The sequence below is a fragment of the Centroberyx gerrardi genome, chromosome 7 (assembly GCF_048128805.1).
Source record: "Centroberyx gerrardi isolate f3 chromosome 7, fCenGer3.hap1.cur.20231027, whole genome shotgun sequence".
NCBI classification, from domain to species: Eukaryota; Metazoa; Chordata; class Actinopteri; order Beryciformes; family Berycidae; genus Centroberyx; species Centroberyx gerrardi.
Window position 1 is genome coordinate 33,679,336 of NC_136003.1, and position 13,252 is coordinate 33,692,587.

At 44.7% G+C, this 13,252-nt stretch overlaps 1 protein-coding gene across 1 annotated transcript in view; it reads left to right on the forward strand.

Moving 5' to 3' along the window:
- Positions 1 to 2,206: 2,206 nt before the first annotated feature.
- The window catches only part of wnk4b (WNK lysine deficient protein kinase 4b), a 48,179-nt gene continuing 37,133 nt past the window's right edge, over positions 2,207 to 13,252 (forward strand). Inside the window, exon 1 of the mRNA XM_078284552.1 lies at positions 2,207 to 3,848. Coding sequence (XP_078140678.1) covers positions 2,982 to 3,848 — 867 coding nt within the window. The 5' untranslated portion in view covers positions 2,207 to 2,981. The remainder of the gene's footprint in view (positions 3,849 to 13,252) is intronic.

Here is a 13,252-nt window from a genome sequence, read left to right on the forward strand (position 1 = left end):
TTGACACATCCTGCTTCTGTCAGGGCGGATCGTAGGCTGGCAGAAAACAGGGTCTTAGCCACAATGAAGCTGTTATGAAACAGTGGCTCTTCAAAAATCCACAGTCCAGGAGTAGCAGCAGGATCCCTAGTAGCTTTCAAGATCTGCCACGCTCCCAGGACAGAGTTGTAAAAAGGTGTGAGCCCACTAAGGTCAGCTTCTTCCCACTTCAGCAAAAACAGTTGTTTGAAGTAACCCAAGCGAACAGCTTTTTTAAAAATTACTTTGGCTGTGTCCACCCACCTCAAGCCACACTGGTAAAGCAGGCTTTGTGCCATGTTAAGCCTGTCCTCCCTCCTCCACTGGCAGGTATAAGGCAGGGGCACGTATCCAATGTTGTCCTGACCAAACCCGGACCCTATATGACAACTGGGGTAGCAACCATTTCCATTTAGACAACTTAGCACACATCTTCTCCATCACACCCTCCGAATTTTGTTTCTGAAACTCTTCTGTGCCTAAGTAGACCCCTAAAACTTTTAGCCCTCTTGTCCCCCACTGGAGACCTCCAGGCAGACTGGGCTGCCTGATGTTAACATCATCTGTGTATGCTGAAACTATTAAGGGATGATGTGACCCAGGTAAAGAAAGCCCAGTGAGCCGGCTTCTCAACCTGCACAGCAGGGGCTTGATGGTGAGACTATAAAGTTGACCAGAAATTGGACAACCTTGCCTTATCCCCCTCAGTATAGGGATTGGCCGGCTCAGTCCTCCCCCCATCTTCACTATACACTTAGCCCCACTGGACAACAACCCCAGCCAGGACAAAAAACCTTCCCCAAAACCAAAAGCCCTAAGAGTTCAAAACAGAAAACCATGGTCCACTGTGTCAAAAGCTTTCTCTTGATCTAGAGATAGAATACCAGCATCCAATTTATGGAAACCACACATATCCAATACATCCTGAATAAAAAAAAGGTTGTCCACAATATGTTTGGTCCATGTGCACAAGAATTTCTAGATAGTCTCTTAGCCTGTTGGATAGTGCTCTGGAAAGCACCTTATAGTCAGTACATAAGAGGGCCACTGGCCTCCAGTTCTTTAAGAGGGCCAAGTCTCCTTTTTTAGGCAGCAAAGAAAGAACTGCCCTCTGATATGAGACAGGCAGTTCTCCTCCATTGAAGCACTCCTTCAGTACCTCGTGTAAATCAGGTCCAATACTGCCCCAGAAAACCTTGTAAAAACCAGCAGATAATCCATCAATCCCTGGCGCCCGTCCTGAGGCCATCTGACCAACAGCTGTAGTCAGCTCCTCCAGACTAAGGTCGCGATCCAAGACAGCTTTCTCATCAGAGCTCAGCTGTGGAAGCCCCTCAAGGAGCAACACACTCAGTATTGCATTATTCTGCCCCGAGGAGGGCAGTATAAAAATCCACAGCACAGCTCCTCATCTCAACTGGATCTGTTGTCACTCTGCCATTAGGAAGCTTAAGACACGTCATTTGCTTCCTCTTTGCCGCAGTTTTCTCTAAGTTAAAAAAGAAAGCGCTCAGGGCATCCATACCCTTCAATTTTATGAAGCGTGACCTGACAAGGGCTCCCTTCACCCTCTCTTGCATAAGGGAACTGAGCTCAAGTCTCTTCTCTTGCAGCAGGTTACCAGTAGCAGAGTCTGAATGGGCATGCAAAGCACACTCAATGTTCCTTATACTGTCTCCTGGATCGCTGTCTTGGTCCACACATACACACATAAATTCCATAACATTTACAGTGTTTGAATCCCAGCAGTAATGAAGGCGTTAGTTAAACTAAACAGATGCAAAAGAGATTTAATAAAAACGTTCATGGCACTGTGTTCACAACACACAACTTAAGTTAAAAAATTAAAAATGAGTTATGAATAGTGTAGCAGTTAAATATTATTTCTGAGGTAATCTCTCTCTGAATTCAGTTAAATTAAATTAAATTAAATTCAACAAAACAGTAAAGTACATCATATCATTTACAGTGTCATCTACACTATATTTACAGCCATAGCCAATTATACTCCCCCCCGCCCTTCTCTCTCTCTCTCTCTCTCTCTCTCTCTCTCTCTCTCTCTCTCTCAAGGTTAAGCGACATTAAAGGTACCGGGGTGGGCGGGGATTGGCGCTCGTGCCGCCTGCTCTCTGCTGATAGAGACAGACTGACAGCGCGAGGACGTTCCGCAGTTCAGTTTGAAAACCAACGGACAGGAATATTAAAAACAACTTGACTTTATTCCTACTTCCTTTAACAAACAGAAGACAGACAGAAGAATACTATTTTTTTTTTTTCCTTGTGTCATTTTTAAAAGCTGGATAGTTTCTCTCTTCTGGAGCGACGCTTGGATCATTTCTCCGGCCGCCGGGTGCATCGATCTGCTTTAGCCTACTTTTATCGATATGATTATCGGTAATGTTAGAAAAAGACTTGTGGCCTTAAAAACACTCGTCTGTGCCTTTAAACACTGCTCTCCTCTCTGATTCAACTCCCTGCTGCTTCTGTCTGCGTTTCAGCAGCTCTTTCTGGTTGTTCTGGCTGTTTCAACTGGTTTTATTGTGGTTCTACTGGTTTAATTGGAACCGGAAGGCAGGGAAAGTCGCTCGTGCGGGTTTGTGTTGTTTTTCTCCTCCATTCAACCTGATTTATTGATCCGTCTTAGACAGGAATACACTTGCATTTAGTTGCTTCATGGATGGTGATAGTTTAACCTAACCTATAAGCTAATTTAATCTAATCAAGTGTAATAAAATATTATGTAGGCTAATGTAATAGTATTTTTTTTATTTTAGAATAGAAGAAAGGCTGAAATACGTTTGAAATCACATGAACAAACTGCTAACCAGCCTAAAAGATCAGGGTTCACAAACGTTGACTTTTCTACTGGCCAGAAATTGGGGATATTCCAGATGAGTCAGGATGCTCGCTAAATGCCAAAATGTAAAGTGTAAATTATTATTCTAGGGTGTAGATTTCCACCCATGTGCCAGGCAGACGTTCGCCTGGCCGGCTTGGGTTTTGCCAAACTCTCCTCGGGTCGCGGGTTCGATCCCAGCGGGTCCAGGAGGAGAAGCTCGAACCAGCGACACACAGCTGACCGGGCCGACTCGGACCCACAACCACGAGCTTACAGCGAGGAAGAGGAGGAGGAAGAGGAGGAGGCGGGTACTCTGAACAGAATGCTGTCCTGGTCGACTGACGACATTTTGGACAAAACCAAGAAGAGACTGGAGGAAGAGGAGAAGGAGAGGAGGAGGAGAGAGCAGGACGAGGAGGAGAGAGCTGAGCGTCCGGTCCTGGTATCACCCCAGGAAAACACCAGCTCTGCTCCTCCTTCTTCTCCTCCTCCTCCTCCTCTTCCTCATACTGATACCAGCAGCTCTTCTCTTCCTATTCCTTCTCCTGATACAGGGAGCTCTCTTCTTCTTCATCCTCCTCTTCCTCCTCCTCCTTCTCTTCATCATACTGATACCAGTAGCTGTTCTCTTCCTCCTCTTCCTCCTGATACTTGGAGCTCTCCTCCTCCTGTTAATGTGACAACCTCACAGGACGACCCGCCGACTGGTAACCAACTAGAACCGCCACAGCCTCCGGCCAATCGGGACGGCAGCTCGGAGGAGGAGGAGGAGGTGTCAGACTCTGGCAGTAAGACGGAGGTGCTGGTGCGGCGGAGGGAGCAGGAGGAGGAGGAGGACGAGCGGGATGAGGAGGAGACGCAGGCGGTGGCCTCGTCGCCGGACGGACGCTACCTCAAGTTCAACATCGAGATCGGCCGAGGATCCTTCAAGACGGTTTACCGAGGCCTGGACACCGAGACCACTGTGGAGGTGGCCTGGTGTGAACTGCAGGTACACACACACACACACACACACACACACACAAACATTTACACACAAATACCAGGCGATAATTCAGTATTCTGGTTTATGGTCTTTCAGTGGAATCATATGGTGATGACATTGTGATTTTGGGATATTGTGACATAATTCTGCCGTCTGAACTGATGATAACAAGCACATTTTATTTAAAAGCTCTGACAAAATGAGGTATGAAACATGTTAAGGAATATTATTTGAAAATGTCAGTTTTGTTTGACGTCACACCTAAGATTTCCATTCAGTGCAATGGGATGAACATTCATTTGATTATTTAACAAGGGATTTTGCAGACATGAGCTGTATCGTGATGTATATATCGATATAAAAAAAATCCATATGATCATTGTGAGATTGATTTCAACCATATCGCCCAGCCCTAATACACACACACACACTAACACACATATACACACAAATATACACACACACTGCTGTCAGTTGTCCTTAAAAAACAGATTTGACTGAAATTTTAATATTCCCAGTAAAACATAACAATGACATAATGAACATGATGTTGACACATGATTCCCAGCGTGCGCACACCAGCCTCGTTACTATGACAATCAATGTGGTAATGACATGGTGTCTGGACTGTGTCTAGATCTGGGTCCTATTCCTTGTAGATCACTTAAGTAATTCAGAATATTATGACGTCTGTCACATCAAATTATGTTATGAATTCACAACTGGCTTAAGGTACAGTGACACATCATCATCTGCCGAGGTGAAATTTGTGTCCCGGCGTGCTGAATGTGGGCGGTCCAGGATGGGGGACACACAGAAATCAGTGGTGGTTTGTAATTGTAAATCTCTCCAGGGCCTGATCTCGGTCTCATTCTTGGTCTTGGACCTATTTGTCTGGTCTTGTCTTGGTCTTGACCTCAAGTCTTGAGGTCACGACCAATTTTTTAAAATGATGAATAAAAAAATGTAAATCATGAGTACAGGGTTTCCGCCAGAAAAGTTGTTAGCGGAGGGGTGAAGTGCCTCGGAGATGTGATGCTCCTCATGTGGTGATTGAGATTATGCCTATAATTAGTGCTAGCTATCTCTATAATGTATGATGTGTATTTCTTGACAATGTGTATGATGTGTATTTCTTTTTTTTTAAAACGGAGCTACTATGATGCATAACATTTCAGGGAAATCTGACAAAGTTCTATCGTATCGTAAAGGGTCTCTCAGACTCAGCTTTACCCTCTGCTTGTGTGTCCTGCACAGGGCTGGGCAGTATGGCCTAAAATGTATATCACGGTATATTTAGGGGTCCAAGCACGTAGTGCTGGAACCCTATTGTATTTGCTGGAATTGTTCTTTCTTTCTTTCTTTCTTTCTTTCTTTTTTTTTCTCCGCTAAAAGTATCTGCAGCTCAGTAACCGTAAGTCCTACAGTAACCATATTTGGCAGGTGGGCTCCTACGGCCCACCACTACTCAGGCAAGGCAGCCCATGCACATTGGCCAGATGGTGGCGCTATAACAAGCAACTTTACGTTTTGGCCAATTACTTCTGAACCGTGTGTCATAGACTGAAAATTCTTGTGTTCCTAGATTCTTTGGAAGGTGCCGAGTCCAACCCATATATCACTTTCAATGTCCACCATATTGCATTGTCCGCCATTTTGAATTAATTAAGAAACACTTTTTTCGCAACTCCTCCTAGGCCGTTCATCCAATTCACATGAAACTTGGTGTGGAGAATCTTGGGACCGTCATCTTTCAAAGTTGTATAAAGGTTATTGATAGGTCAAATGGTTTGGCTTTTATCGACCAATAAACTTTTAACGAAACACGCCATAACACTAAATTGGCCATAACTCATTAACCATTCATCTAATTAAGCCAAAATTTGAAACACATGTTGAGTTGTGTTGCTTGAACACACCCACTAGCACACACCAGCATTTTTTTTTTAGCTGTACCACTAGTGGGCGCTACAAATGCAAAAACTTAATATCTCATAATTGACTGCATAGATTTTTATGAAAAATTGTACACATGTTCTAGGATGATGTCCAAGTCGATCCATGAAATTTGGTCATTATTGATGAAAGTGGGCGTGGCTTATTGCATAATAACCAAATCTTCATTGATATTAAAGTCACAGCTTCCAAAATTCGTTAAAAATCAGCCGCATGTCCTAGAGACCTGAAATTTTCAGAACATGTTGGCTGAAGTGAGATAAATCTTTCGTACACTGGTACCTATCCCCAATTCTGACGTCGCCCCCCTCTGTTTATAGCAAGAACTGATTGTGATCCCACAGTGTTGTCCTCCTAAACCGTACGTTACAGGAAAAAAACAACATGATTTTTAAAATCGCTATACCTTAATTAGTAAACAGCCCAAAAATTATAATGATATCTTGAAAACTGAGCGTACGGTAGATGGAAATGTGCAGCTGCAAATAGTTTGATAAATTGACAATGTGATATGTTCAAGATAGTTTGATCAATCTTCATCAAACTAAAGACAAATGATGTCTGGACTGTCAAGATGATGTCTGTAAAGCCATGTGTAAATTGATTCATTCGTGGTAAAGCTCAGCTCCACAAGGTCGTGAGTTCAAGTCCCTGATGAACTGTGACCATTTTGAAGTTTCATGAAAAGTTAATCAACACTAAATCACACACTGCAGAAAACTCAATGCAGGTGTTTGACATCATCTGTCAATGGAAAAATACCTGAATGTCATCACTGATTGGGGTGTGGCCAGACCTTTCAACCCATAGAGAGCAGTGCAGCAGCAGTTTTCTGGCCCATGTGACCTTTTCGTTAATGGAGAGCACTACAATGTTCTATAAAGTGATTAGCACTGTCAGTTTGTCAATCATAGGCTGCAGTATCACACTACTTCTCCCTTTAGTTAGTTTCTCCTCACTAAACCTGTAACAGGTGTTTGGCTCAGTAGGTAAAGCATCAGCCTTTCTATGTGGAAGGTTGTGGGTTCAAATCCAGACTTGTCATTAGTCATCAAGGTCAAATAATAGAAAGTTTGGCTGTTGTGAACAACTCCAGCAATGTGGTTGCAATGAAAAGATTAACTTGACAGAAGTCACGGGCCAACACAAAAGCCGGTGTTAGACTGCATGTTCGATCTTCACAACATGTCAGTTTTTGTGTGTGTCTTTCTACCTTCTGTAATGTTTTGTCTATCTGTCTGTCTAATCAAATAGTGCTTGGACCCCGCAATCGCCGCTTGCAGCTATATTTTGAATTGGATTTGGACGGTAACGGTATATATATATTTCTCATAATTTCAGTAAACATCTAGCCTTGTTTATTTTTGTGTCATCTCAATAACAAACCCAATTTTCAAAAGGCAAGTAATAATTCAAAACCACATAAGATCATCATCCTACAATGTTTTGCATTTAAAACTTGCATCAGTTGCATAAGTTGATCATTTAATATATTTGTGCTTCTGTGTTGATATGATGCAGATATGACCATCTACAGTGTATTTCCATGGTGTTTCCCTGTGAAATTTGCATGCAGAGAAAGTAGACTAGATGCCGAAACTATTGCTGCAGATTGCAAGCGGAGCTCCTTCTGAAAGGAAGTGGGCTACGCTTCACGGCCATTCCGCATATGGGTCTGAACCAGGCATAGGCAAGCCGCTCGGGATTTCAGGAGGGGGGTGGCGCCTCACCTATAAATATCTGGGGCAACCCTGGACTAAAATGATTAATAAAACGATGATTATTATTATTATTATTATTATTATTTTGCAAAAAGGATGACTTGACCCTGACTTGACTCTACCTGCTGCGTGTTGCTTGACTCGCTTGCTTCACTCCACACTGTTTACTGTCGGCAAAGCCGTATGCTCAACAGCATCCAGCAATGTCTGTCATTAACAGCAATCTGGTTTGGATTTTCAAACCACAAGGAGTTTCTGAATGGCACAAAGAAAAAGCACTCAGCTGTTTGTCGATTTTGTAAGACAACGATCACAGAAACTGCATGGACAACCTCGAGTTTCTCTAGACATCTGGAAGGATGCCACAAAGACAAGTTAGTTAGCCTAGACTACGTTAACTTGCTAAAATAAATATTTACAGAATGTTTGGGTTTGGGTTTATCGTTCAGTTAAGTTAGTCTATCTTGTCTAGAGTAGACTAATCATGTCTGTGTTTAATTTAACCTCAGAACTAAACTGGCACACACCTATGATCTTTTTGATAAAGACTAGGTTTTGTGTATGTGTTGGCATATCACTTAAAGCTGCTGTGCTGTAGGTAATTTGCTATAGGCCGAAACCATTCAGGATAGCTCTGTTAACTAGAAAAGGCTAAATTTTCTAAAGAAAATTTAAGTGTGCTTGCCGCCCTTGCAATGCCCCTGCCCTTAGACTTGGCGTTCACTTAGCGGTGCAGCATTGCAATTGTTAGCATTTTGACAGACTAGACTCAGTAAATAGAGCCAGTTGCGTTCAAAGGCACTGGGAAACTTTTCTCATCACTGCACAGCAACATGTTTGGTATCGAACGAAACTACAAATTCCCAGCTTTCCAAGGACCCTAAACGCATCACAAAGACGGTGCCGAGACTGACAGAAAGCCCATGTGGGGAACTCATGGTCTCTGTCGCCATCTGCTGGCTGTGTCGAAGCACTGACATGAATGAGCTCGACCATTTCATTTCATGTCATTTTATACAGTAAGGTCAAGTTTTAAAAAATGCTGTCATCACATTGAAATGGTTACTATGAGGCCATATTTAATCACACATGAATGCAATTGGGCTCTTTGGATTCACAAGAGTCTCAGCTTTGCAGCCATACCCAATTTCTACAATTCCATGACTGTTTAGGTACCACAGTGTGCAGAAATAGGGAAAGAAAAAAAGGCGAGAATAACATCTTTTCACTGCATGCAGAACACTGTGTCTTTAGTACCCTGGAGCTCATATACCCTATGTAGCTGACATATGTCAGATATGGCTGTAAAGCTAAGACTCTTGCGGTTCTAATGAGCCATTCAGATATCTTGATGTGAGAGGTCAAGGGACCCGTTTGAAAATAGTCATGCCCATTTACCTTTGTCAAAAACTTCGCCGACTTTGGAGCTATGTTACATAACATGGCTGGTACCTACGTATTCGTCTGGATGTCTAGTTTCCGCTAATAAAAAAAGCTCCGCTCTAGCTTCAAAACTGAGCTCGTGAGAAGCTCCGTTAAGCGTCGGCCGAAGCGCAGAAACCACCATACTCTGTGTGTGTACCGTAGCTTCAGTTAGCTTCAGCTACTGTGTGTGAGAAACCAGACATACCTCCCGATCTCCGCAGCGCGGTCCGTCTGTCCCTAATGCATCAAGCCAGCCATTAAAAACTCTGCACTAGACTTTTAATATACAGAATAAAAGTCCAAATACATCCATACTGATCTGATTCTACACTAGCTTCAGCTACTGAGTGGGAGGCTCCCGATCTCCGCAGAGAAACAAGGACAAAACCAAACTTCAATTTCTGGCTCTGTGATCCTGTGATTGAGTCCACACGGTTCTCAGGTTCTCATCCTTTTACAATGGGTGTGTATTGCGTCTAAAAATGCCACTTAATCATTCATATCTCAAAGAGCTTATGATGGATCTCTTAGAAAAGTAATAGCACACGATTCCTCAATGAGCCGCACATTTTGATGTCTAATATGTCTATGTACTGTAAAAACTGTAGGAGGAGATGCATCCTAAACTTTTGTCCATAAGAAGAATAAGAATAAAAAGAATAATAAGTATGCAAGATAGTAAGAGTGTGCTCTGCCTACGGCAAGCACACTAATAATACTTACCCAGGGCCCAGTCATTGAACAAGATATTTAGGTTAATGGTGTTTAGAGCTAGGAAGGATGGCCTGGTGTTACATTTACAATAGAAACATTTACATTTACAATTTACATTTACAATGGTCCTGGGCCACCCAGGACCACCCTGGACTACCCAGGACTACCATGTACTACCCTGAATTACCCTAAACTTCCCTGATTTACCCTGAATTTCCCTGATCTACCCTGGTCTGCCCTGGACTACCCTGTACTACCCTGAACTACTGTGGACTACCCTCAACTACCCTGTACTCACCTGTCCTACCCTGATCTACCGTCAACTACCCTGATATACCCTGAACTACCCTGGACCACCCTGAACTACCCTGAACTACCCTGGACTACACTGGACTACCCTGAACTACCTGGACTACCTGGACTACCCTGAACTACCCTGAACTACCCTGATCCATCCTGATCTACCTGAACTACCCTGGAGTACCCTGAGCTACCTGAACTACCCTGAACTACCCTGGACTACATTGGACTACTCTGAACTACCCTGAACTACCTGAACTACCCTGATCCACCCTGATCTACCCTGATCTACCCTGATCTACCCTGAACTCCCCTGGACTATCCTGGACTACCCTAAACTACCTTGAACTACCTGAACTACCCTGGACTACTGCAGACTCTGCCCGATCTCAAATTGTTGCCAAACCGGGATTGAAAAACATCTAAAATACAGCTTTCTTCCATTACAAGTTAATGCTGAAAAACTACAGCCGAACCACACCCACTTCTTTGCTATCTCTGCTATTCTATACATTCAGGTTTCACTTATTTGTGCATAAATACAAAAGATTAAGAGAAAGACACACTGTACAGGTGAGACAAAGAAACCTAAAAAATATTAACTTATAATTTATATTTTAGTCTTTTAGCTGACACTGTCATCCACTGTCATCACCAGCATTACAATTAGCTTTCCTCTTATAGGGGTTTTTAAAAGCCGATACCAATACTTTAGTACTCATATTCAATATCTTTAAATTTGACTACTTTCATACAAAAAAAACCCAGTTTTAAGTGTTTCCTTCAAAATGTCATTCTTGACACTGAATCCCTACCACCTCCAGACTCTAACGTCTCCTCCCTGCAGCAGTAATCAGTTCCTCCAGTCATTTCTCCTCCTCTTCTTCTAAGATCAGTCAGTTTCATGTCCTGAATGATCAGGAAACCAAACAGCGTTGATGTCCAATGTTAATGTCCTTTTACTGGAGAAAATCAAAGTAGAGGGAAAACTTCCACCAGAGGAAGAAACTTTTTCAAAATTTGTGTGAGAGGACGAACACTAGTTGAATCAGAATTTAAAATGAATCAGGGAATGAAGATTATTATAGTTTATGGATAATAAATACAGCTGCCACCTGACATTTAGAGGAGCTGAATACAAAAGTACAGACTTTTATTTGATTGGTAACTGTAATATTATTAATGAAGTGAAATAATTTGTTCCACTGTTAGTTCATCAATACTAGAGTACTGCCCCGGCCTGATCGCCGTGGTGGACCTGCACGAGACATACTTCGAGTGCCTCCGTCCCGACCACGCCGCTGACAGCATCAGTGATCCGCCGGGCTGCATCAACTGCAGGTCACTGTCTATGGCGAGGCGCTGGCAGCGCTGGGCTCATTCCAACGCTACATGTGTTCCCCGAAAACTGAGCTCCGGTGTGACGACAGTGAGGCGGAATGCGGCAGCAGCTCACCCGAGCCCTGCTCTTCTGCTCCGGTCACTATTCCCTTGCCACCGGCTTGCTCCCTAAGCCTGGAGGAGCGAGGACAGTGAGGACAATATCTCTTCCATCTCCACTCAAGCTACCTCCTTTGCCTCCGCTTCCCTGCCTTATCCATCAATGAAGCATGATTTCCCCTCCATGATTAGGAGGGCCGTTGAGAATATAAGGATACAGCTGCCACTCCCCGAACCCTCACACCGCGCTGATCGGCTGTACCGTCCGGCGACGGACACCAGACCAGTCTTCATTGCAATGTGGGAGAGTGTGCAGGCATCGTGGCTGGAGCCGATATGCCTACTCCCACACAGCCAAGGGATAAGGAGACAGTGGAAATTTTTGATACAATTTTTCCACTTGGCGGCTCAGTCGGCGGTGGTGGCTAACAACCTGGGTCTGTTGGGTGTGTCCCTGTCGAACATCACGGCAGGTAACACCTCCCTTTTGGCTCCTTCCACCCATACGGCTGCCGGCTCTCTGCCTCTTTCCCATTCTGGAGAAACGGCGGAGAGGCAGGCAGACCAGTTGTTACATAACACCCTGCTCCCCGGTGTGTGGCAGCGGACGGTCTCAGTAACATGAACCCACCCGGTCATCCTACGGGACAACAGGACGGGGCTGGGAGAGTTTTCACGGTTGCCGGCCCTCTGTCGCTTCCCCGTACTGGGGAGACAGCAGAGTGGCGGGCGGATCAGTTGTTATGTAACCCCCCCTCCCTCTGGTCTCACGAGCCAGAGTGTGATGGTGGTTGGTCTTGATAACATGAATCCACCTGCTTGTTCCATGGGACGGGAACGGGAGGGGGAGATGCTCGCTTCGATGTTCAGCCAGCCGGCCTGACAGAGATTGATGCCTGCCGCTTTGTCTCACAGACGGCGGGCTTGATTTCTCCGAGGGGCCGGTTGCAATCTGCGGAGCAAGAGTGAATGAGTTTTCAAATTACTTTGCTCCCTCATTTGGCTGTCCTGCTGACATCGCTGCCTCCTTGCAGAGGCAAGTGGACGTAGGTGAGGACAGTCTTTCTCAGACAGCAGTGAGAACGCCATCCTCTCTTACTGTCACTTCCTCCGCTACAAAGCGAAAGGCGGACGTAGAAGGGGACTGTCTATTGCAGACAGAGGTGAGTCCGCCGTTTTCTGTTACTAACGCCAGTACTGCTACAGAGTGCATCATGCTGGTTTCAGAGAACAGCTATGTGAGAGCGGAGGCTGGGCCACAGACGCCGGCAGGGCCGCAGACGCCAGCAGGGCCGCAGATGCTAGCAGGGCATTCATTGGTTGCCGGGTCTTCCAAGCCCTTTTGCCTCCGACCCCCCATGGGCCGTTCTGCCTGTACTGGGCAGCTCGGTGGTGGTGAAGGCCGAGACGGCATATGGGGAATATCTAGCCTCTGCCCCACAGCTGACTGCTTGCCCCCTGACAGGATTTTATCAGGAGTGGTGGAGACATTGTGTGTTGATGGAATGGAGGGACAGCATGCTACGACTGGGTTATTCACTCCAGTTTCAGTGTGTACCCACCCCATTCACAGACGTGAGAGAGTCAATCATGACTTCTAAGGAAGGCATTAGCGCCCTCTCCAGGGAGATACAGGAATTGCTCCAGAAGGAAGCAATTTCTGTGTTTCACCAGGGAGACAAGGAGAAGGGTCTCTATTCCGGTTATTTGGAGATATGAGACCTATTTTAGATCTCTGGCCACTGAACGCATGTATCGCTCAGAGACCATTCCATGTGCTTACAGTAAAATAAGATGCTGGAATTGGTACAGCCAGGCGATCGGTTCACCACAGTGGATTTTGAAAGATGCTTA